The 25,842-nt window shown below is 39.1% G+C and overlaps 1 protein-coding gene across 4 annotated transcripts in view; it reads left to right on the plus strand.

The window, feature by feature from the left end:
- The window catches only part of ATP2B2 (ATPase plasma membrane Ca2+ transporting 2), a 447,770-nt gene that overhangs the window by 296,685 nt on the left and 125,243 nt on the right, over nucleotides 1-25,842 (plus strand). For all 4 annotated transcript variants that reach the window (XM_062007951.1, XM_062007952.1, XM_062007953.1 and 1 more), the window contains exon 5: nucleotides 19,973-20,170. In XM_062007951.1, coding sequence (XP_061863935.1) covers nucleotides 19,973-20,170 — 198 coding nt within the window. The remainder of the gene's footprint in view (nucleotides 1-19,972; nucleotides 20,171-25,842) is intronic.

The following is a 25,842-nucleotide window of genomic DNA, read 5'->3' on the forward strand; positions in this document are numbered from 1 at the left end:
CATGTGCACTCTGGAGGGAAGGTGAGGAGACTGTATCTTGGCATAAGCAGTAACTTTGGCAAAATTTGTATCCATACTCCTCTGAAAAGTTATCTGTGAAGAGAAACACTACAGACCAGGTCATACCTGAGTTCTAGTTAAACTGGTTTGGTTAAAATTGATCATAAAAATAGCAGCATATAACAGTTATAATATAGTAATATTTTTTTATATATATAAGGAAGGGTAAATATCACATTTGAAAATACCTAATGAAGGAGAAAGGAACAATTAAAGGAACACATTAATGTTTCTTTCTTATGGTTAAGATCAGATGACTATGACTTTTTTGTCACATGTGAAAAACCATTTAATTAAATCTGGATATAACCATCCCTGTGCTATCTTCTGGCTTTTTTTAAATGTTGCAAACTGCCAAGAATCTGTGGGATTCATACATTTTGTTAGTTTTCTAGCAATAAACAACATTTGGAAGGCCAAGTCACTTGTGGCATTTCGAGAAAAAGAAATATTGCTTTTGAAACTCTTTGCCACCTGACTTAGAGTTGCTGAAGTGAAGAGCAATCAATCTGCTAAACAGCAGAATCATTGCAAATCTGCATTAGAACTGAAATAAGAATTACCTTGAGATATAAATTAATACCCAAACCCTACAACATTTAAAATACTTTCACAGTAACCTAAATCACTGTCTACATGTCTGTTACTTTCTCAGCTTCAGATCCAAAAGTCCGTGGTTCCTTATCTTCTGACAGTATTTAAAGATGCTTTTGTTCTTGTTGTTCCTAGAGATCTTGCATTTTTTTTTTCCAGATCAGAAGATTTATAGCATGAAGAGATGCAAAGTAAAAGGCCTTTAATGTACTCTTTCAACTGCATATAATTTTAGAAATCACTGGAAGGTAGATTACATTTAATTTTCTGAGAGTTTCAAAAGCAGTTACGTCCTTTCCATCCAAAAAACCCCCAACAACAGAAGTGCCACACTGAATCCAGCATGTCCACAAAAATAGTGTCTTTTACTCATCCTTAATTTTGTGTTGCATGTTAGAAATGAGAGCTTTAAAAATCGTGCAGACATGTTCTTCTCATACTTGTCCATTAATTCTAAATAGACTCCATTAGATTTCTGCATTAAATCGATTTACTGACAATGAGCCATGGAATCATAAGCCATCTGGGCAGTTCCATCCTCTGGAGATGTGTGTCCAGTAGAGTCTGTTCCTTTATTGTAAAGATATCCTATCTTTTAGTGCAAGTATCATTTAAAAAAAGAAGAAAATAAACCAGAGTTAGGTGCAGTTGGCCGTGTTTTACCACGTACCCACACGGCTTTTGGGTCTGAGCAACAGCTCTGTGTCTCCGCTTTGTGTTTCAATTTCTAGTGAGTGTGCATATAAATAGTTTGCACCTTTCCTTGCATCATCACTGTGGCATCCCTGACATGTTTCCCACATTTGTGTATATTCTTTCTGTCTCTGTATACATAAAGGGATAATTATGTTGAAGATGTGTGACTTGAGCAAGAATAAACGCTTTTGATCTGTGTTATGACATTGGTTGTACAAACTTTATGTAATCCATGTCCATGAGTTTCATCTTTTTACAGATATAAAGCTTCCTGAGATTTGTGAAAAGCCAAACATTTGAGACACATAGGCATGTAGGGTGCAGAAGCATTCTGCTGTTAATAACTTAAGCATCATGTTATGCAAACAGAAGTGTGTGGTTGCTTTTGCTGTGAGGATAAACAGTCCTTGCTATGAGGATAAACAGAACCTTTTGACCACGGCTGGATTTTGTACAGACCATTAACATGTAAACCTATGGTTGCCACTGTAGTGCCAGAACTTCATACTTTTGGTTTCAGTAATTTTCATAGCACTGATACTATATGAGATAGGTGCTTGTAAACACACTCTGTTTGGAGACTTCTGTGTTGATGGTAAAAGTATTGTTTATCAGTTTAGATGCTTTAAGCTGTGACTGTTGCCACCCACTCTAGTTCCCAGCTATTTGCTGCCACTGGTTTTCAGTGTCAGCACAGCTGTTTGTGTAACTGTGCTGGGGAACAGAGCTGGAAAAATGCCTGGCTGACTCAGGAGCTAACCTCAGGGTGTGCAGGGAAAAAGAGGTATTTTACACTTGACTTTTGTACCACTTTTGCATGTGAATTTCAGGGAAAAGAAGTGAACTCGGATATCCATCAGAACTTGTATATGGCATGGGATATGCCAAACAGATGTAAATTGCTTTATTTTTCAGATGTGTTTGTGTTTCACTGTTCTTCAATCCATAGTTGAAATCCCCACTTTGCCAGACACTGGACTAAAGTCTAATCACAGAATCTAATCATAATATGTAAATACTGAGTGAACATAGGGAAAGGGAGAGAATAAGAGAAGCTTAGATGATAGCACACAGATCACAGCTTATTAATGTTTATTGGGAAACAAACACCCTAATGACCATGCATGGTCTTCAGGTAAACAGATCTGTTCAAGAAAAGGTCCTGTGTTGCTGTTCCTGGCTGCCAGACATCTTGCTTAATCTCTCTGAAGGCAAATTCCAGTCAGAATTTTGCTATTGATCTACTGTGGCACAGGAACATTTGCTCCTCTATTTTATACCATTTTGATAATTATACCCTAAAGTTTCCAGAAACACGGTACAATATTATAGGAGTTTCTTTCTGAAGAGATGATATCCAGTCAGTTACATACCAGTGATGTGGTATGTGAAGAGCAAAGTGCCTTGCAAACAAGTTAATTACCTGCCTGTTCACAAGTCCTTATTTTCTCCTAATATGCATAGGATTCAAATACTTCTTGCTGTGCAGGTTTCTCCCTTTCAGTGATTACTTGTAAGGCAAAAGCTGGGCTGTACTATTTTTTCCTACACGAAACAGTGAATTGAGAAGGCACTTTTGAAGCCTGGAAAATTGAACTGTACATATTATTTTTCTTTGTTTTTTAAACAGGAAGAACACTGGTCTGGTTGCTTGGTGTTCCTTCCTCATGCCTCAGGAATCTCCCTGTTGTCCCTTTCGCACTGAGCTGTCCCTCTGTGATTAACTCTCTTTCAGCTCAGTTTTCTGACAGCAAGACTAGTGCTGTAGCAGAGTGAGTCATGGCTGCAGAAAGCCATTTCAAGGACAAGCCAAGGGTGTTGAAGGCAGCAGCTGGATAAAGGCAGGATTCAAGACCAGTTCAACTGTTTTCAGCCTCAAGAAATTTGACTGTAAGAAACTGAGGCTTTGGTAGTGAAGCTACTCTCTTAAAAATCAACAAAAGCAAAATTTTTAGATGCAGTTCCCTCTCAAAATGTTGTATTTAGATGCTATGATACTACACAAAGTGGCACGACATAAACCACAGCAGATGCAGCCTGGATTCAGGGCCAGGGAGAAAGCACGTTACAAATGTGGAATACCATAGGAGAAGAAAACATCTTGGAGATAAGGAAAAAGAATTTCCAAGTGAGTAGCAGATATGGAGCTTTATTAAATGCCTCAGCCGTACTTTTTTTTCAGATGTTTAAGAAGATTTTAAATATGATTTGCACCTTAGCAATTGCATCTGGTTTCTGTGACATGCCAGTTGTAGCAAATGCAGAGTGCTGCTGTGCCAGGGCAGGATGGGCAGGGAAGGGGAGCAGCAGGAGACATGGCAAGAGTCATGGCAGCATGAGTGGACTCTGAACCATCTGATTACTCCTGCAGCAAAACTGCTGCATACCTCAGAAGCAGGATTGAGCTCTAAATTAAGTGTTTATAAAGTAACACAGTCCTGGAGAAATCTGCATCTTTGCTGCCTTTGGAAATACACGGTGACAGAATATATCCAGCTCAGAGTTTTTGGTAGTTAAGCAGTAAGCTGAGACACGACAGGTGTCAGCACTGGTATTGGGCATGGGCACATACAGGATCTTGCTGGGGCTCTTGCTGAAGCCTCAAGTCCTGTGACTTTACCATCATTTGTTATGTGATTAGGGTTTGAAGAGTTTTGCGCTGTTGCCGTGAACTATGTGTTCAGTGAAGTTAGAGGCAGTAAGTGCCTGATGCTGCAGTTAGGCAAAGTCCTTCGTAGTGAGGGAACTAGTGACTCCAACAACCAATATGCTTTCAAAGCATCATTTTTCAGCATTTTTTTGAGAAAATTGGTCTGTGTTCGTTCTGATTAGATGCTGACTGCCTTAGTTGCTGTATGTGGTTAGTTACAGAACATTGTTATTAAATTATCTTCTATTTGTAAGATAAAAGCATTTTGAGTGTACTGGATTGATGGTTTTTCATCAGTTAGTGATATCACCTGTCTTCATCCATTGAAAGGGGAAACCATTCACATTTTACTGATCTAATGTTTTGATATGGTGAAGCATTCTCGTGCATATGTTTTCATCAGTGCAGATGATGGTCTTCATGTGTATGTAAACAAGAGTGCAGTGGATACTTGGCTATAGATGAAGAGCCCGTGCTTTTATAGCATTAAAACTGTAACAAATGATCAAAATAGATGAATTAAAGATCATTTCCAAGATTCAGAACCTTTGATCTCAGGTCACGACGATCAAATTCAACATGACTCAGGATTACCATTTCATGGCAAATCAGTCCAGTCTAGAGGTAGGGGGAAAGGTGAGGGGATCAAACATAATTGGTACCTTTGTTGAATGAATTGCTCAGATATCAAGATCTGAATGAAATTGTAATACCTTCTCACTTTTACCAGACAGGTCTAATAGGTCAGAGTTTGGTAGGTCAATGTAAAAGGAGCTTGAATTAGCCACGCTGGGCTGTATCAATCCTCTGAGTGTTGGCAGGCAGTGAATTTCACATGCACTGAGCTTAATTGCTAATAAAAGCTGTGACATAAACAAAGCTCAGGAAGTCAAAAGGTTAATATTGTTAGAATCTTTTTATGTTGTGCAAGCCTGTTTCCATAAGAGCAGGAATTGTTCATTTTTCCAGTGAGTTCTATGATCCTGTGATAAGATTCTGTGATTCTAAGTTCTAAAATGGAAAGAGGTGTCAGTGCTTGGTATTAATAGTCTTATGAAACTCCTTTTGAAGTTGTTTGTTGGCTGTTCTTTTTCATAGTCATTAAACAAATAGAATATTTTCCTTAAGGCTTTTTTAAAAGTTCTGCAACATGAGCAGTATTTTCTTTTCTTAAAGGGCTTTCCTTCAGTTTCATTCATAAACCTGCAAAGTGTATAATATTCTATGGCCATCTTTGAAAGCATCTGTTCTGACACTATATGGATGTTACTGCATGATCTCCCAAAATTTTACTTTCTTTTAGCTCATGCTTCTCTTCTCTCTTAAAAAAAAAAGCAAACAGACAAACACTTTCCCCTACTTCCCCAGGCATGTAACATGAAATAACAGGTTTAGCTTTAAAGGATAGACAAATTCCCTAAAGTGGTTCAGAAGTTTCAAGGAGAGAGTGGAAAGAGTGAAGACTGAGCAGTAGAAACTCAGAACTGTCTGATATTTATCAGTGGCATTGGTTTCTTTGAGCCAAGAAGAAGGGGAAAACAAGGAATGTGGAAAAGGATGCAGAGGGAAGGTCTCTTAAAATGATTTTCAGGAAGAGCAATAGGGATAAGAAGCACAGAGGGAGATAGGGAAAAATACAAACCTGTTTAACAGAAGGGACGGCAGAATGAGGGCATCACACACACACACACACACGCTCAAGCCTGCCTTTTAACATCCTGACTATTTCAGCGTGACCACTGAGTTCATCTCTGCTCAACATTTATGTAACCTGTAAAAAACAGATGCATATTAAAGATATCTGACTCAGAGGGATGACTTCATCCTTAGCCCTGTTATTTCAAGGTGTTTGCACTTTCTGTATTCATCAAAATGATTCTGTGATCTAATAGTATGTTATCAGTGGTATTTAAACCGATAGCATTCTCTGAATATTGCTAAAGCATACCTTACAAGTGTGTCTGATTTTCTTGTCTTTGTCTCTTGTTCAGTGTTAATGTGTGTCATGCTTAAGGGATGTCTTAATGAACCTCTTTTTTAATCTTGCAATGACAATCCTCTGGGCCCAGTCTCTTCATTAATGAATAATGACGGAACAGAGTAGGCAGTTGGGTCATTTTATCCGTTAAGTGTGATGAACAGTCCTGAAGAGAATGCTGCATTGCAGCTATAAGCAAAATGGCTGCACAGAAAACAAAATACTTTTGAATCAGAGTCTCTGTTTCTGGAACATTCTGAGGTTTAGGTAGATTGCCAGTTTCCCAAAACAGTTTTTCTTAGGAAAGTAATCTCTTGTTTTTGCTGTTTAAGAAAGGTTTATTCCAATGCCTTCTATTCTATGAACTTGGAAACCTGAGCTTCAACAGAAATATGAAATTACTTATCATGCTGCTTTCAATAGCCATTGAAAAGGACTTGGTAAGACTTCTGTTGAGCAATATTTGTGTAGCAATTGGCTAGTAGTAATTTGCATAACATTTTGGATACCAACCTTACCATGAATTTGGCCTAATTTTCCCCGAAACATTTTGTGTGAAGCAGGAACCATACAATATAAAGCAGCTGAGAAACTATGCAAAGATAAGCCTACTCTCCCACCAAAAGAGAAAAATGTGAAAATCAAAATCAGATTTTCAGTTAAAGTTACTAATGAGACAAGGTGACATATCTAGACTAAGTCGAGTAAATGTTTTAAATGCTCCTTTCTTGGGGCTTTTCTTGGCTCTTTCAATGTAAAGAATGCAATGAAGTCCCTAAGCAGTAGTTATCTAAATCTGTGCCCCTGTGTTACCCAGTGAAAGTCTTTGATTGCGTTGAGTTCTGCTCCATTTTCGTCTACTAAATACGTTGGGTTTTGTTGCTTTACTTTCATCTCTTTTTGCTTCTTTTCTGACTTGTGACCTTTTTGTTCCTCCGCTTGCTTGAATCTGTTTCTAGTTCGACAAAGTAAATTATTGTGCTCTCTTGTTGCATGATGTGTGGCTCCAACTCCAAATATCCATCTTGCCATAGCTGTGGGATGGGGAGGCACGTTTCTCTAGCAGCAGCTTTGAGAAGTTGAGGTGAAAGTCATCTGAATCTAACTCAGTCTAAGGGGTTTACATATTCTCAGACTGTGTGTTTATTCTAGAACATCTATTCCTGATTAACCATTTTGGATTAACTCTTTGTATGGATGTTCTTATTTTGGATTAAGTGCTACTTCCCAGTTGAGCTGGATTAAGCAAAGCAAGAATTAATGGGCTGAAAGCAGACAGAAAAGGCTAGTACAATGTAGACATAGGTAGCTGTTATGTGAGGAAAATGGTTAAAGCCATACATTTATTAAATGACTTCTAATCTGAGAACACATTTTAAATAAAACCTTAAGCTTCCACATGTATAATGAAGGCTGATTAGTAACTGTAGGGGTTATTTTTGGGACATTAAGAAAATGGGATTTTGGTTTCCACACTGAAGCTGCCCAAGGATGGTTGTTAATCTAAATATCGTGCTTCTGTTATGAAACAGGATAATGTTTTGATTTCTACTAATGTGTCTAACACAAATTCATAAGTATTTGTGATGTGAGCACACTTCTGCCAGAACTTTGATGCAGAACTGCTGTATTATATTCTCTTGAATGTGCACTTGCCAAAAGACACACAAGGTTTCAACTTCTCAAACCATAGCACAAAATTTAAAAGATGGAAATCATTCATAAGAAAAAGAACACATAGATTTTCTGACCAAATAAGTGAAGAGACTGGAATGAAAATCCCTTCCCATTTTCATGATGTCTTGATAGTTGAGCAATTTTCTGTGGCTTTTTGGGTTGTTCAAACTCCATCTTTTGTAACTCAAAAATGTTTCCTACTTCTTTTGTCATACTTCTGTCATCAGTGAGAACAGGGTTGTGGATCTGAAGTCTTTTGGAGTCATCTAGGGTGCTTGGGTTGTTTTTGTTTTTTTTTTTTTTTTTAAAGCTTGCTGTTTCTATCTTATGTTTGTCTCTGTTACCTGCCATTCCCACAGGTTTCAGCTGACCAAAACCAGTAGCTCTAGTTATTTGAATGCTCCTACATGATTGAAAGGGTTTCCACGTCAGCAATGAAATTCAAGATGAGATGATGGTCAGAGTCTCAGTTTTCTACATAATATCAATGGAAGTCACATAGTAACGAGTGAGCTCATCAACTAACCATGAGCAGCAATGTGCCCTTGTGGGCAAGAAGCCAAGGGCATCCTGGAGGCATCAAGAAAAGTGTGGGCAGCAGGTTGAGGGAGGTTCTGCTCCCTCTCTGCTCTGCCCTGGTGAGGCCTCATCTGGAGTCCTGTGTCCAGTTCTGGGCTCCTCAGCTCCAGAGGGACAGGGAACTGCTGGAGAGAGGCCAGTGCAGGGCCACCAAGATGATCAGGGGACTGGAACATCTTTCATATGAGGAAAGGCTGTGGGACCTGGGGCTGTTTAGTCTGGAGAAGAGGAGACTGAGGGGAGATCTTATTAACATTTATAAATATCTAAAGGGTGGGTGTCAGGAGGTTGGGAAAGCACTTTTTTCTATTTTGTCTAGCAACAGGACAAGGGGTGATGGGATGAAACTGGAACACAAAAAGTTCCATTTCAACATAAGAAAAATCTCTGTCAGTGTTTCAGTGAGGGAGCCCTGGCCCAGGCTGCCCAGGGAGAGTGTGGAGACTCCTTCCTTGGAGGGCTTCAAGACCCGCCTGGACCATCCTGTGATTCTATGAGTGAAAATCAAGCTAGCAAGGTACACCATGTATTTGTAGAGGAAACTCATGAGCAATCCTTAAGCCTTACATATCATAGAATCACAGAATGGTAGGGTTGGAAGGGACCTTTAGAGATCATCTAGTCCAACCCCCCTGCAGAAGCAGGGTCACCTAGATCAGGTCACACAGGAACATGTCCAGGTGGGTCTTGAAGCCCTCCAAGGAAGGAGCCTCCACAACCCCTCTGGGCAGCCTGTTCTATATTCTAGAATGTTTTTATTAGGACTGGATTTTTGAAGTGAGACCAGTTTCTTGTGTATAAAGATCACCTTCCTTAAAATACTTGCTTGATAATTTCGTTTATTATTTGTTTAGCACTGAAAAAGAATCTGGTGAACTTCAGTAGTGATTATTGCATGCAGATTATGTTAGTTATGTTTGAGGGCTAATCAAGGTGATTGACAATATGTGGTTCACATGAGAGAGTCTATTCTTTAGGGCTTTTAGTAGGCTAAATTAGGAAGCTTTATGTGGGTGTTGTGTTCCTAATGGAGTTCTGCTGCATGTGCATATAAGAAGAAAATAGTGTTGCATCCCACAGTACATCTTGGGGTTGCTTTGTTCACAGTTTGTATTTTTAATCATTGAAGAATAAATCAGGAGTCAAGAATACATTGTCACTTTTCACAGTATTGAAAAAGGCATCTCTTGGCATTATCCTATTTTTATTATCTTCATGGAATGCTGAAAACTGTGGAGGAATAGCATTACATCTGCTTTACACCTAGGCAGCTTTTGTGGACTGAATTAACTGATTACCAGAAGACTGAAAAATCTTGAGATTTTCTTTGCCATCATCTTAAAGGTCTTTTCCAACATAAATGATTCTGTGATCTTTACTCCACACAACAAATGGGGCAATGAGGAGCTTGTTTGGCTCATTTATCAGTGCTCAGTGACTCTAAACTTGAACTATATATCTATGTTCAGTTAAATAGTATTCATGTTGTCACCTTTGGATGAAATTTTACAGCTTCATTCACTTGTGTTGTTCTTCCAAGTTTGTGTAGTACTGAAGTCTAGGGGAAGGGCAGATGATTATCTAAAGAGTGAGTCCCACTCATTTATGAAGAGAAAGGATCAAATGGTTAATGGTAAGTGCAACAGTGTTAGGCAGGTAACAGTAACCACAATAGTGTGACTGCTATGTCAGGGGTTTCAAAGGTCTAACCGTTGTAATGTTCCTGAGCAATGAGATTCTCAAAAAGCATCTTAGTATCTTACTGTCTCCTCATAAGTTAGGTATTGTGGTTTTGAGTGATCTTGTTGTCGCTTGCAGGAGCGATAGTGGCATTTAATGTTGCTTGCAGATGACATAATGATCAGTGCACTTTGTTTTCTTCAGCGTTCTTACTTTTTAAAGATATCTTGTTAATACTCTTCTGAATACACAGTAGCATGAGATACTCTATAGCAAGTGCCTTGCCTCTTGCAAAGGCACAGCTTGAAGTGAGTACGGTTGCTGTGTAGCTGACGAGCTGACATTAGTCACAGGAAAAGCAGATGATGCTGACAAAGATAGCAATGAAATTAAGAAGAGTTGCCAAGCAGCAGCACTTGGAGGTAACACCTCAGAAAAAAGCAGCTCATTGCTATCTGGTTTATTTGTTGTTTTTCCTTACATGAGGGTGGGAAAGGATCATGCTGTGGAAGCAGACTCTGCAAAGTGGATTTTGATATTTTCATTTTGGCTCACTTACAGACATCAGAAAAATGTATCTCTTTCTTCAGAACATAAGATTTCTTCTTCTGTTATTTATTTTAATGTAAAAGACTGCAATATCTCTATGAGGAATTAGCTACCTTACCCTACAAATTCCTGGCCTCATCTAGAAAAACACCTCTTTTCCATGCTGTTGTTGTTAGGGGAGCATATGTTGTTATACTGTATTACTTAGACAAAAGAACCTATGGTGATTGCAGTGACAAATAATAACAGCAAAGATCCTTCATATAAAGAGACAGATGCATGGGACTTTTGGGATACTGTGTAAAAGCCTGATGCTGTACTGACGTAGAAGTGTTGTCTAACGTGTCTTCAGCTGCACAATGTCTTCCTCTCTCTGGCCATGCTTTCCCAGTTGCATTTCCTTTCTCAGATTACCATGGCTGTCAACCTGAGTGGACATGCTCTATAGAATTGAAGAGAAAATCATGAGAAGTCTTTAGTGAGTCTAGGGTACATCAGCATGAAAGTATATGGCAGTGTGGCTCTCCTTAGTATCTATTCAGCTGTATTGAGTTCCTGTCAGGTGGCCTCAGTTTCTGGGATGTTTCATTGACATGTATGTCCTTTGAACATAACGTTTTAGTTCCAAACCAAGTGATGTGGAGTTGTACTGTGATAAGAGATGGGAAAAATCAAAGTTGAAGTCTTTTTATCACCTATGAACTGTAGACAATTTAGCAGCTATTTTTGTTATTGTGGGTTTCTTTGTTGTAGTGTCACTCAGCAACAGGAGTCTCCAGGCTCAGTGCCACTGCTTATACTCACTTGCTGTTGAGTGTAGGACAGGTAGACATCTGACTCCATCCCTTCTTTCTCTCTCTTCTGCTAGGAGAGGATCCCATGCATAGACCCTATGTTATTCCCTGCTCTACTGCTTGTCTGAAGCACTCTCTGGTCCTGCTGGTGGATTGGTGGTGGTTGCCTGTCTGTCTGCACCTACTCTGGGTCTTCCAGGAGTGTCTGCACACACAAAGCTCCCAGCCAGCAGGTGCTTTCATGTGGGCACTCACTTGAGCCATAAAATTGGAGCCTCTCTCTGGACAATGACTGCTGATGGTGTATTTGTAGGGAGACTTGCATTTCTCTTGGCTGTGCTCTATCTGCTCAGGCAGAAGCTGCCTCTGCACCAACCAGACTACAGCACTACTCAAACTGTGGCTTGGGAATAGAGAGTCACAAATTGATTTCAGGGTCTTTTTTTCCTCTCAGTCCTCTTTGGTTGCCATTAGCAATACATATCATGGACTTTTTTGAGGTCCAGTGAACGATGATGGTAAGTGGTTATGAGGGTGTGTTAACTAAGGAAAGCTTTCCACTTTGACTCTATTATGTACTCATTCCTGCTTCTTTTTCTTGCCTAAAACATTGGATCTTCTTCTTTAACACTAAGTGATCACTCTTGTCTACCATTACTCCATTCATATGTTGGTGCTTTTCAAGCTTGATCCTACGGAATAGCCAGCATGTGTGTATTAAGCTATAGTCAAGGACACTTGATTTGATTTAAATATTAAGGGCAAGAATAGATTTCACATTGTCTGGAAAAATCATATTATAACTTAGCATGTTGTGGATTTTTTTAATAACAGCATGTTGCTGTTTCCCTCTATCAACTTAATTGAAATGGTCCTGTCTTATAATGTTGATGTTACAGTCGGAAATCAGAGTTTTGTGATACAGAAGCCTGTGCAGGAGGCATTTGTATAGTCTACTCTAAATCATACTGTTACATTCTGTGTGAGTAGAAGTCCTAGCTTTGTTTAAAATAACCAAAAAAAGACATTTGAAGAAACTGTTTCAGGGCTTTGACTGCCTGGAAAGGGAGAATGGGGGAAAGAAATCTTTACAACTCCCCTTTCCCTCTCTGTCTCTACCCAAAAGCCCCAATATCAGTAAACTGCTGAGGGTACATGTTGCTGAACAGCCCGAAGTACCCAGCGACTGTGGGGTACTGGCTTGGGGTTTGCTGGCTTAGGTGCAGTAAGTAACATCCACACTTTCTAGGTCAACCATCACCTAGTGCTAGGTGAAGATCTGCACTGCTGCTGCACTGCAGTTTACATTTAACGTAACAAAGAATTTTTAATGACTATCTAGTTGGTAATGGGTGGGAGCTGGGTGGTGGATACACATACTAGAATCTGTAATGACAGTATTGTACTTGATATTACATCAAGTTAGAACAAAAGAAAACTATCTCAAGGAGCCTGCGGTACACAAGATGAGATGTGTAAATAGTGCAACGACTACTGAGTGGAGTAAGAGTTGGAGAAGTGGTTTCTGATAGGATGGTTATCTTCCTTCTCAACAGCCATACTCCTGCTGACAGCAGTGTATTTGTAAGAAAGAAATCCTCATTCTTCATCCTGGACTTTCAGCTCATTGGATGCTTTGTTACCAGCCTTTCCAGAAAGCTTTTTGTTGTTTGTTCAGGCAAGAAAAATATTAGTCGTTTGTTAGGATGCATATCTTGCCTCTAATATCTGATGTCTTGTCTGTTGCCTTGTTGTTGGTTCATGGTTAAGTGCTGCACATGAATCCAGTCAGGAGATGGTTTCAAAATTATAGCATGTGTTTCAGATGAGTGGCTGGTTTTTTCAGGGGCTACGTTACTATCACTATCAAGAACCATTTCTGGTTCTCCTGTTAGCTTATGTAAATGATTTTTTTCCTGGTTCATAGCTTCTTTTCAGAGCAGTTTTACTTTAAAAACAAATTAGAGGAGGTAGAACCAAAATGGCTAGATGGGGAGATGAATGAAACATGTCATGGAGCATTCAGTGCTTCTTGGCAGTAATAAATCTCACATGGTATCTTGCAGCTGAGTGTGAATCAGGAATCCCAGGAGATGTGAATTTATTCCTCTGAAATGCCACCAGACTATCTAGGGCAAGAACTTCAGCCTTTCACTGCCTCATAAAATCAAGACAAAGTTGCTGATGCATTTGTATAGCTAGAAAGAGATTCAGAGATAGAAATGCCTGGTAGAAATGCAAGTTGTTATGGATCTGTTCCTAACGTTTACAATAGATGCCTACGTGTGTAAGGAAGAACGTTAAGCTCTACAGCTACTTTGTTTTTTAAGATGTCATGGATTTAGAGATGTATTTATGTACCTTGTTTGACTTGAGTGATTTTTTGATTGCAGCCTGTAACATGGTAGGTTTACAGAAGGATTTTTGTCGACTAGCTGCTTTTCAGATGCTGAAGGGTGGTCCTTGTCCTACGGGGTGGCAGCTGAAGCCAGGGCAGAACTCAAGAGGGCAGGATATGAGGACTTGGCCAGTTGTAGGTGTTAGATGTAAAGAGGGCTTGTTTAATGAGGAAATGGAGTCAGAGTTAATGAATTTTCTGGTTTTGCCACTTCTCTGCCCTGCCTTTCTGGATGTTGGCTATTTTGATCTGTCTGGAAAGCATTTGACTCGAGGAGGTTCTAGATCCTGCAGTGGTCTGGTGGCAGATGTGCAGATGGACTCATAGAAATAGTAGTGCCATCAGTGTAATGCTTACAGGAATTACTAGATGATCTGTAATTCCAAAGGCTTTTAATTTTTGAACAAATATCTTAAAATGTATGTAAACAACTGCGAGCAAGTGCTATTAATGAAACCAGGTAATGAGATACATTACACTTTACAGTTTTGTTGTTCCGAGATTAAAAGGAAATTATCATTCATTGAGGTTCATTCACTAGTGAAATTCAAATTCAGCCTGCTGTGACTAGCAAACACTCTCACTAAATACTTTACTGATGGGCTGGATTCTCTCAACTACTTTCATTTTAATATGACCTAAGTGTAATTTCAAGGTACTACATCCAAAAATTTTTCAAGCAACATACATGATAAAACTGGGAGGGCAAAGAGGAATCCATTCTAGGTGTGAATGTTTTCACTTGGTGTTTCACATCTCTGATGCATGTTGTAGTTTGAAAAAGATCACCTTGTGTCACTAAAACAGGTAGTTTAATGCAATGTGTGTTTTTGTGGCATACCTGGTACCAAAGCAGGGGTTTGATTTGGATACCCTCTAAACAAGTGTTGCGGAAACTAGTGAAGGCTCATGTTGGATTACGTTGCAGTGTGTCTGATGACATCATTATACATAAGGGACAAAATAGACCTCACTTAGCATTTGATCTAAACCATAACAGTACTCACATTTTACTGTGCATGTCTTCTTCCCTTCTCCAGTTTCTTAGATAAGGACAGTTTTCTAAAGGCAGATCTTGGAAGCTAAATCTATTAGTTACTAGCTGTTCCTTTCAATTGAAAATGTGACTTGTTCAGCTCTTTCAGTCACTAGATAGACAACACTTCTTAAATTGAAAGGGAAGAAGTGCAATAAAAAAGACCTGCCTTCACTTCTAGCTTTTTCAAGAGAGAAGAGCAAAACAGTGCACAGGAATTTGCTTCCAGAGCCAGAGGATGATATCACACTAAAACATTCAATGAAGTTGTAGGTTTCCATTTTCTATGCTACTATAGTGAATATTTCTAACTCATGTTACAAAGTTCTGAGAATCTATGAGGAAGCTGGTCAACCTGGGCAAGTTCCACTAAAGTATTATATAGAAGTTGTAATGGCAGGGGTTGCTCCATAGTTAAATGTGAAATACATGGAATTGATGAAAAAAAGGGCAAAGAAAACGAAATAATTGTGTAGGTGATACTTTGTGGTTTAGTCCTAGGTAGTGTGATGTTAGGAATACTCATCATTTGAGAAGAGATTTTGAGACTAGGGTGACAGGAGCTCATGGGATAAAATACAAGTCTGTGTTCTCATAGGAAGAACTCATGCATGTCATATCCAATTATCAATAGTCCACTATCCAAAACAATTGGGTTACCTCTATGTCTTAACTTCAATAGCAGTTTCCCATGCCTGTGAAGCCTGTATTTCTATTGCTGACCATTAGGTTTTTTTGGTGCATTTGAAGTTACATATGCTGTGATTTAAAAATTCCATTGTTTACAGTTTTTGCTGTTGGAAATTTTCTTCTTTACTGGGACAGAAAATGTACAGAGAAGGTTAGTAAGTAAAAGTTTATTTGCACAATTAGTGCAAATGTAAGTTCTGTATTCTTCACCTCATAATTTAAGCAGACATGAAACATTCTCTTTACATTTTTTCGTAATTGTTTCCTTAGTATTGATGTGCTTTTGTCATTTTTGCAGCATCAAAATCACTGTTTGTCGTGCTCCATTTGGTTGCAGTGGAGATGACTGTCAGAGAAATACAATTTTCCAGCAAGCATTAATTGAAATGGTGGTTTTATATTCAGCACTCCATCACTGACAGATGTAGATAAGGAACAGAGAAAATTCATTAAGTGCCAGTTCTCCAGCTTTTTTAATCTTTTTCTCCCTCCAAAAAAAGCATCATTCCCAGATGAAATCAGAAATGCATTTAACCTACTGCACAGCATTGTAGAAAATATTTTCTATGCAATCACTTTCATTCTCTCACATTCTCCCCAAGGTTTGTTTTTGGAAATTGGAACCTTAAGAAATTATTTAAGTCTTAGAAACATCAGTAATAAATTTTGACAGTATTTCCCAAACCTGTGTATACTGTTTGTGTATATAAATTTAACCCAAATCTGCTTAATCATTCTAAAACACTTGGGTCAAGCAAAGAGGTATTGCTCAGCTTTGACACAGAAAAGCACTTCAGAAAAATAAAATATTCATGCCTGTGTGGACAAATGAGCATAAACCCAGCCAGTCTGTGGCTGATTGTCACACAGAATGTAAGATGGCAGGTTGCTGCTGTTGCCAGTAACGAAGTCTGATGTCAGATTGCACTAATATTTCCACTCTTTTTTTTGTTCTTTCTTCAGTCCTCACTGGTTCTTTTTCACTTCCTTAGATGGTTTATGTCTTTGATTAGAAATGATATTTCAAATGACTTTCATTTGCAATGCTCTTTGATTATTGCCACAGGACTCAATACCTAAGGGACAAGCGAGAAATAACAAAAGGCATTAAGGATCAGTAATGAAGTCAGTGTGTGTAATATTAAAAAACCCACATAAAAACCCGTAGCAGCAGGAAAGCCTTCTCCTGGTTAAAAGTACTGGTGAGGACAGATGTCCACTTCCAGGTCTCGCTGTGCTAATTGACATTTTTAACCATCTGCACTGCCTGTCAGTGCTCACCGGCTGGGGAGCAGCATCCCCCCATCTGCCAGTGTGACAGCAAGTGTGAGTGACCTCTCATCCTCTTCAAGCTAGTTAGGCTTGCTCAAAAGACCTTGAAGACTATGCAAAATAATGTTTCTGAATAAAGCAGATAATCTGAAAAAGGAATGCCTCCCATATCTCATCTGCTAGCAAGGGCATGGAGAATTTATGGAAGCCTTTGCAAAAGAAACGTCTTGCATTACCTCACCTTCTCAATCTCATTGTCTTTAGCTGTACCTCTGAATAACTTTGTCTTCTCTATGTATGTTATTGTCCTTTCTAACTATATCTCTGCAGTAGTGCTTAGGACTGTTATGATGTGATTTCATCAATTGCTTTGTAGATTTCTTCATTGTCTCCTTTCCCTTTCCTGATGTTAGTTTCTGGCATTCAGTGGGAGAAGCCTCCCCACTCCAAACAAAATATTGCTGAAGGGGTTTTATGAGTGATGACCAGATCTCAGGAGAAGGAAAACATTTTGGTTTGGACTGAATGTTGAATTTAATTTTCCAATATCTCTAAATGAATTATAAGAAAATGAATTTCATAATTAAAGATGAATATGCTTTTTTTTTTCCATTTAGACTGACTTGATGAGTAATTTCACTGAGACTCAGACTCAGAGTAAAGAATAAAATCACACACACGATTTACTTTTGGCTCTAAGTCTTAAGGAAGTTAATTATTGTGAAAATTGAAAGAGTACAATTAAATATCATTTGTGTCTGAATTCCAGTGTAGGTTACTTAGACTAAAATCTGCAGGATAATTCTGAGAATAGGTGCTATAAACTCAGTGTAGTCCTTGACCTTATGGTATATAAATTCTGCTGCTGTCTAAATGAACAATTTATGTCTTAGAGAAAAACCAACTCTTCGAGATCTGGTATCTCCCTTTTGCTTTGGAGGTTTCTCAGCGTGTACATGTATTTATATGTGCATTGTGGTAAAGTAAGACAAGAGCGGCACACTTTCTCTGGCCACCTGACAGTAAATTACAGAATGTAATTTCAGAGTAATGAATTCATCATGGCTAGGTAAATATAATTAGGATTATTGACAAATAGTGCAACTCTTTCCTGTGCTATTTCAGCCATCCCTTTCACGCTGTTGACTACCCAAAGACTTACCTGCTGGAGCGGGCCCACTGCTGTGCACATATGTTCTGTACTGGAGAATTTTTCAGACATCTCATCTTTTCACTTTCCAAAGTGTTTTTGAGTTGCTTCTGTTTCACAGTTTTGTACTGCTGCTGTGTTGATGCATGATACGGTCATTTCTGCCAGAAGTCCCTCTTACTATGAGTGCTGTCCATGTGCTTTTCCCTTTATGAATGAAGTCACTGCTGCATCTGGACCAGGCTGTGTTTTGGGGTCCTAGTGCAAATCATGCATGCCATTTTTAGTGAAAATCCTTCCTTGTATGGAAGGGCATTACAACTCTCAGAAAGCTAATCAAACAGCCTTTGTTTGGTCTCTGCTAAAGGCTTGTTCCTATGTCAGATCCCATCGGTGGCGAGTGACTCCTCTGATCCCCCATGTGTCTTGTCCTACCATCTGTGATCTGCATTGGTTCACAAAAGGGCAGCTACCCAAATGGCTCCTTGCTTGCAATTCATATTTCATAGGGAAAAGCATTTACCCCACATTGACATCTGACTGAGAGCTCATGGAGGATGAGAGAGGTTTGACATGTTATTGTTTGAATCACAGAGAATAATGTAGACACTCTTCATAATAGCTGAAACCTGCCTGTTACAGTGTCATTAAGCACTAGCTACTGAAAATTAAATGAAGTGAGATAATAATAACTACAGCACGCCTTTATCTGGGGAGAGAAGGGTAGTGTTTCTTAGAAGCTGAAGGTGAAATAAAAGTTTGATGAGTTAACCAAGAGCCAGAAGCTCCACAAGAGCTGTAATTATATACCTGAAGTGAAAGGCGAGTCAGGTCTTTGCCTGGACTGTGGTAGCATTGGGTATGTTCAGGAAAGCATTGCTTTCATCTTGAGGAAAGGAGGCTTGGGCCTAGTGCTTTCATCCAAGAGGTGATTCACTGGCACATGTACACTCCTGGAAACACCAGTCCTGAATGAAGGAGATTCAAAGCTCAGTACAGTTAGAACACTAGGATCTTGATTTGTTTTGCTTGTCAGCTTGAAGGTGTTATTAACAGGGCTTTCAGTCCCTTAAGTACCTGTAGGTGTTGGTATGCTTTGGGGGAGGCAAGGTCTTACCCTAACCTCTGTGAGGAGAGGGTACAGCCTGGGATCCATTGTCTCTCTTTCAGGCACCTCTTATTCCTCCAAGGTCAACTCTCAATGGAAGTGTTTTTGTTGTGTCATGTTAGGGTAAATAAGCACAAATAGCTTTAAGTTGCTGGTCCCATTCACAGCCTACTGTTTTGTAAATGTTCCAACTCATGTCAAATATTTGGCAGACATATGTAACTGCTTCCTTTATTGCAATGCTTTATACTGCTGAGAGCAGGATAGGGGCACAGTTATTCCAGCCTAACACTTGTTTGTTTTTTCCTGAAAAGGCACTAGGTGTGCATATATTAAAATAATGACAAAAAATAAGGAAAAAAGACCCTCAGTGGCTTGTTCAGTGCAGCCACCCATTCTTATGCTGTATCATGCTCAGAAATTGAAGTATCATGCAGAATAGTTGCATTTTAATACTGATTTAAGGAACTGTATCCTTTCCTTTTCACTTTCTTTGCATACATGTCTTGTCACTTTGGCTAGCTCTTTTCACTTAACAAAAATGGGATGCAGTTCATTCCAGTGATTGTTGGCAATACATATGCAGCTTTGAACTCAAACAAGGTATACTTTATTGATTTATACTTTGAGGCCATCGACCTGAGGTCAGAACAAAGATCTGTATGCTGCCTCTACAGATCTTACCCAAAGCTGCCTAGAGCTATTCCAGCTTCATCCCAAATGGAATGTATTTGTGCTTTAGGATCTGTTTTCAGAGGACATTGTTTACGTGTATGCTTGTATCTATGGATATATGTTCTATTAATGTAAAGCCACTAATTCGAAGGCTTTTTTATGGTTAAAACTGTCAAGAATTGGTACTAAATAGAGTCCGTAAGGAACATAAGGACAAGTCGTCTCACAAAAGCAAAATATAAGTGGAACGTTTGTTAATATGCCATAGGTGGTACAGCTGGTAGTTGGTTTTTGAAACATAATTTATAGGAATGCAGAAGTGAATGGGCATTTTCAGTTTCATTGCACTCTTAATTGATGTTGATTTATTTGTTTTTTGTTTTCAGGATTAGCTGGAACTGCTGCAGACCTAGAAAAAAGAAAGCTTATTTTTGGAAAAAATTTTATACCTCCAAAGAAGCCAAAAACATTCTTACAGCTAGTCTGGGAAGCGTTGCAGGATGTGACTCTTATAATCTTGGAAATTGCAGCCATCATATCTTTGGGGCTTTCGTTTTATCAGCCACCTGGAGAAGGGAATGAAGGTAAAACCTTTTTATAGAAGTCATTTGTATAAGTTTAAGTAAAACCAGTCCTATATCAAATTAATGACGTTCCTACCTTCCAGGTCACTAAGAGGAAATTTCCATGTGATTTGTTCTATTACTGTTACATCTGATACTGACAGGATGTTACATCCGACATGATGATACATCTGATGTTACATCTGATACTGACATGATGTATACTTGATGTTTCCTTATGCAAATAGCTGAACCCCATGGCAGGTGCTAAATGGGTTCAAGAAAAATCATCATATTCTCATAAAACTGTTGCATTTTGTTTTCTGCTTTCACCTGCCTGTGTTTGGTATTTGATTATTTATCTCAGATGATTGTTTACCACATTATAGAGGAGAAGTATGTAATTGCTTATGTAACTGATGTATTCTGTCTACAAGAACATGGACAAGTCTTCAGCTATATACTGCAGGATCCTTCTGTGATATCTGTAGAAAGTTTTAACACCCTGCCTGCTCTCCTCCTATTTTTCCTGCTTTGGAAAGTACTCTTCAATTCACATGCTTAAAATATTCGTTCCTCTGCATAAATGCAAGATTTCCATTTCTGGCAGCTGATCCAGATTTTATTTCCCCCCACTCTGCTCTCTCATAGACTTATAAAGCTGGATAAAACATGCTGTGTGAAATGACGTGAATAACTTGGCAAATGTACGAAGAATGTCTTCCTCTAAATATAGCCTTGAAATGCTTTTTACATTTGCTTCAGTTTCCTTTGGCTACTTTCCTTGAAGACCCTTCCTTCTTCCCTTTCCATTCACAAGCAGAATAAGCGTGTAGCTATGCACAGCTCCTGTATCATATTTATGATTCTTCAATCCTTTACATATAATCAGGAATCTTTTGTTGCTTTCTCACTGAATTTTGAATACATGACTATTGATTCAGCAGGTGTCTGCTGTAGGTCTGAAAAGATAAAGAAGTCCTTTTATTTTAACTGAAGGAAACATTATTTATTGTTATTACCTCATATAACTAGATATGGTAAAATTCTTTGTGGACAAACCATGAATGACGCTTTACAAAATTAGAACATAGTTCTGCAAACGTTTTTCTTAAGCATAAATGTGCAGACCAGCCTCATGTTTTAATTTATTTGTTGGGAAAGAAAATGTGCAAATAACATTGTTACAGGTATTAGGAAGAGGGGAGATGTGTCTTCAGATGATATGTGGGGTTTCTTTCAAGTATTGTTATTTTAATACAGCATTTAAAATGTTTCTTATCAGATGGGAAAGTATGGCACATCTGAGATTCTGAGATAATCTGAAAAGCCTGGGAAAAATTGTTTATGTTTTCCCATAGTTCAGTATTGTATTCAATGGTCACTGTTCTTCCCGTGCTTTTAGAGTTGTTTTCTTGGAAGGTCTCTAGCCGTGTTTTACACGGGGAGAATAAATCAAGTTAGTGAGTATCTTTTAATCCAACATTTTGAACATGTTGTAAAAGTCCTTTACTTTTTTATGATGTCTGTCTTTGAGTATTTTTGTAAGCAAGGGAGATTGTCTTTGAAATCAGTAAATGATAAGCTGCTGCCAAAGGTACCTATGGTTTATTGACAGAAGACAACAATCTTAACCATTGAAAAAAATGACACATTAAAGTTGAGTAGAAGTCAAACTTTTTATAAGAAGCAAAATATACCCTTGCACCTACACTTCAGCAAATTTATTGAACAATTTAAACTATCTTTTGAGCTGGATGTGAACCTGGATTCAGAACAAACATGAGCCTGTCTGAGGAGATTGTAGCTCTTTGAAAGGGCAGCAGCTCATTTGCTTTCTGTCTTGACAAATGTCTGCTTATCTGTGTAGATCTCATATTCATGATACATTGCTTTGGATTGGTCCATCTGTGCTGTTGTAACAGAGAATGTGGAATATTATGTAATGTGGTCAGAGCAGTCTGCATTATGCCTGATCTCATTTTCTTGAGGTGAGGGTTATACTGTCTATGGCATGCAATAGGGAATCCTTACCTAGTGACCAAGGATAAGTGAGAGGGTTATATTGTCTATGGGATGTAGTAGGGAATCCTTGCCTAGTGACCAGAATAAGTGACAAATACTCCTTTGGGAAGCATGAAAAGCTATTTTCTTCTCTGACTGCTTTCAGGATTAAAGTTATACATTGAAATGCACATTTCTTGGCAAGTTTGCAATGTTTTTGCTTTAAAAGAAAGTATTTTCTTCTGAAAATACAGCCTAATATTAGGAAGGGGAGTTGGCATTTCTTGCTGTCTGCTCTTGAACTTTCCCAACTCCTCCACAGCCTACTTTAAAAGCTTCTCAATTTCTGGATGAACTTGCAGTTGTACTGCCCAGCCTCTTGGATGATGCCTTTATGGGGGCAGGTGAGAGGCAGTGCTGGTCCCTGCTGCTCAGATCTCTCCATGGAAGCACTGCAGGGGGGCTGTATTGCCTGCTCAAGGGGCTGAGGCTTGCTCCATGAGCTGACTAGATAACAATGAGCCACCCTGGAAAGAATGTGTCTTTTCTAGGTGATGTGTTCTTAACAGGCTTTTTCCACTTTTATTTTTTGCCTTTCTCCCTAAAGGTTGTAGGTGCTCAGTTTTGGTGGTTGATGACAATGTGTAAAGTTTAATGATGTATGCAGTGTGTGACATATAAAGCTTGTGACAAGCAGGTTTGTCTGCAGCTCAACAAAAAAGACTCCTTTGTGTAACAGGACACTACTTTTTGGTGTGTGGATGTTTTACAGTGTATAAGACAGCCAAAATGAGATGCATTTTCATTTAGAAAATGAGTCACCAAGGCTGTTTTTCTTCCCACACTGATTTGCCCAGTCATCACTGCTAATTATCTGAGCTCATCAACTTATTGCCATCCACATGGACCTTTCAGAGACTGAAACCAATTGTAAACATAAACCCAATTGTAAACATGGATTCAATACCATTGCAATGTGAAGACTTTTAACAAAAAAGTAAAAAGGAATAACCTCTATGAGCAGACAGATGTGAGACACTGTTGGGAAGTGGGATGGCAAGGCAAGGGAGATCAGCCAGTTTCCACCCAGGCACACATAGTGACACGGTGTTTTTCCTATCACAGCGTACTACAGATTGGCCTCATGTTACACAGGGTAATTGTGCAGCTCCTTTGGTCATAGCTAAAAGTGCCTGTGATCATCTTATGCTTGTTTGGTGTCTTTGAGATCTAGAACAGGATGGTGAACAGAGCATGAGCCCTTCAGCTGAAGACACAACTACGTGAAAGTGGATGTTTCCACAAAAATCCCTTTGGCACTAGTAGAAGTATTGGCATTAGCCAAATGTTTCTTTTCTCCCTTTTCTCAGAAAGACCTCAGCATGTCTTCAGGAGCACCTTGAATGACAAATCTGGCCAGGGAGTTGTAGCTGAAGCCATAAAAGTTGATATGTCTTGGGAAATATCAGCGAAGGGTTTGGCCAGGCTGGAGTCTACAGTGAGACTGGATAGCTTTCATTTTCTGTTATTGTCAAATACAGAGAGACACCTGAACAGATGACAGTGGTGTAGTGCAAGTTCATTATCAGCTGCCAAAGGAGAGTGGAAGAGCCTCTGAAAAAGCCAATGGGAAGTAAGACTGTGATTTGATTTAGCCTCATAGTCTCTATTGGAAGTAGAGCCCTGTGGATATTACCCACTGGGAAGGAACAGCCTTTCATCACAAGGGAGATGCTCCACTCCCCTCATCATCTTTGTGGCCCTGTACTGAACTCTCTCCAGCAGCTCCCTGTCCTTCTGGAACTGACTGGCCCAGAACTAGACACAATATTCCAGATGTGGGCTCACAAGGACAGAGAGGGGGAGGAGAACCTCTCTCCACCTACTGCTCACAGTCCTTCTAACCCACCCCAGGATGCCATTGGCCGTCATCTTAAACTTTCATCTACCAATGACAACATAACATAACATGTTAATATAATATATAATATATAAGTTAATATAATAAGTTGAAGTCATCTTTATTTTTCTGAATCAATGTAACTCCTTCTGTTTGGACATTTGAAACATACTTTAATCCTTGAAGCTGTGAAATAATTAGCTTTCAACTGGTTTCTGCAGCTTAAGTGCAAAAAACTTTTCTCGTGAGGAGTTTTTGGAGTAGGAATGCTTGATAAAATCCATGCATCTGAAAAACATTAGAGTGCATGAGTTGCTTTAGGAACTGTGTCTAAGGGTACAGTCTAACCTATGTATGTCAGTGTGTTTTGCTGTACGAGGCAGTTATAGGCTCAAAAGTTCATTTTCTATGGGTATTTCTAGATTGGCTATTTTTTCCCAGTTTAAGCCATGAACGGTGATCCATTGCCAAATCTAAGTCCTTGGACTGTAGTAAAATTGCATTTCCAAATATCTATAACACAGTTTGGTATTATCTTGAGAAAAGTAAGTAGGTTATTGAGTTGCATTCAGTTTAAACCATTGAAAACAATTGATGTTGCTATGGTTTTGAAGTATCAGTAGTAATATTTCTCAAGCAATCTGAACTGGAAGAAGTAGCAATCATTTGTTGATAGTACATGAAGTTGTTGTTCTACTGCAGTTCTTCATATGGGTGGATCTTGGAAAGAAAAAACACCTTCTGCTGCAATCACAAAGTCTGACCTGCAGGAATTACTAGATAATAGTGTAGTTTTCTTCTATTGCTTTTCCAGGACCTACTTCAGCTGCTGTATTTTAATATTTCTTAGCAAGAGTGAAGGTTTCAAGAATTTTGTTCTCAGAAGCTATGCTAAGAGTTGTTTTTATGATCTGCTTTGCATTCCCTTTTACCATCTGACAGGCCATTAGGAGCAATTGAGAACTTCTGCATAAATTATTGTCAGCCCTGTGGCAATTACTGCTCTCATTACTGATCCACACAGAATCATTTTACTGCTCTCATTACTGATCCACACAGAATCATTTCTCCACTCTTTCAAAAAAGTGCAGAACTGCTGCTGTGTTGTAGCAAATGTATTTTGAGATAAAATCCCTGGTGCAGATGTAGTCTCTGGTACAGCAATGATCACATAGGGGTGTGACTTAGGCAAGTTAAAAATACTTTGCTCCTCAGAACAAAATTCTTCTGTGTCCTGGGTTAATGGATTATAGACTCTGCTCCCTGAGTGAACAGAATAGTTAGCCTGTCATATGTGAAGAGGATTTAATGAATAAAGGGAGTTCTGGTTTCATTTTAGTCCAGGACTAAACTGAAATATCAATGTGTGTACAGCAGTGTATGGTGAAATAATTTTTGTATAAAAATCAAGTGACATTATATGGATAGAAAGAGCTTCCTCATGAGACCTAGTACCTCGACTCTGGTCTCAAACCATTACATTGCTTGAGGATCTGGCATATTGTGTCCAGCTCTGGGCCCCTCAGTTGCAGAAGGACAGGGAGCTGCTGGATAGAGTTCAGCACGGGGCCACAAAGGTGATGAGGGCAGTGGAGCATCTCCCTTGAGATGAAAGGCTGAGGGAGATGGGGCTCTGCAGCTTGGAGAAGAGGAGCCTGAGGGGTGAGCTCATCATGTTTACAAAATACGTAAGGGACAGATGTCAGGAGACTGGAGCCAGGCTGTGCTCAGTGATGGCCAATGATAGGACAAGGGGCAACAGGTACAAGCTGGAACAGAGCAGGTTCCA

The sequence above is a fragment of the Colius striatus genome, chromosome 15 (assembly GCF_028858725.1).
Source record: "Colius striatus isolate bColStr4 chromosome 15, bColStr4.1.hap1, whole genome shotgun sequence".
NCBI lineage: Eukaryota > Metazoa > Chordata > Aves > Coliiformes > Coliidae > Colius > Colius striatus.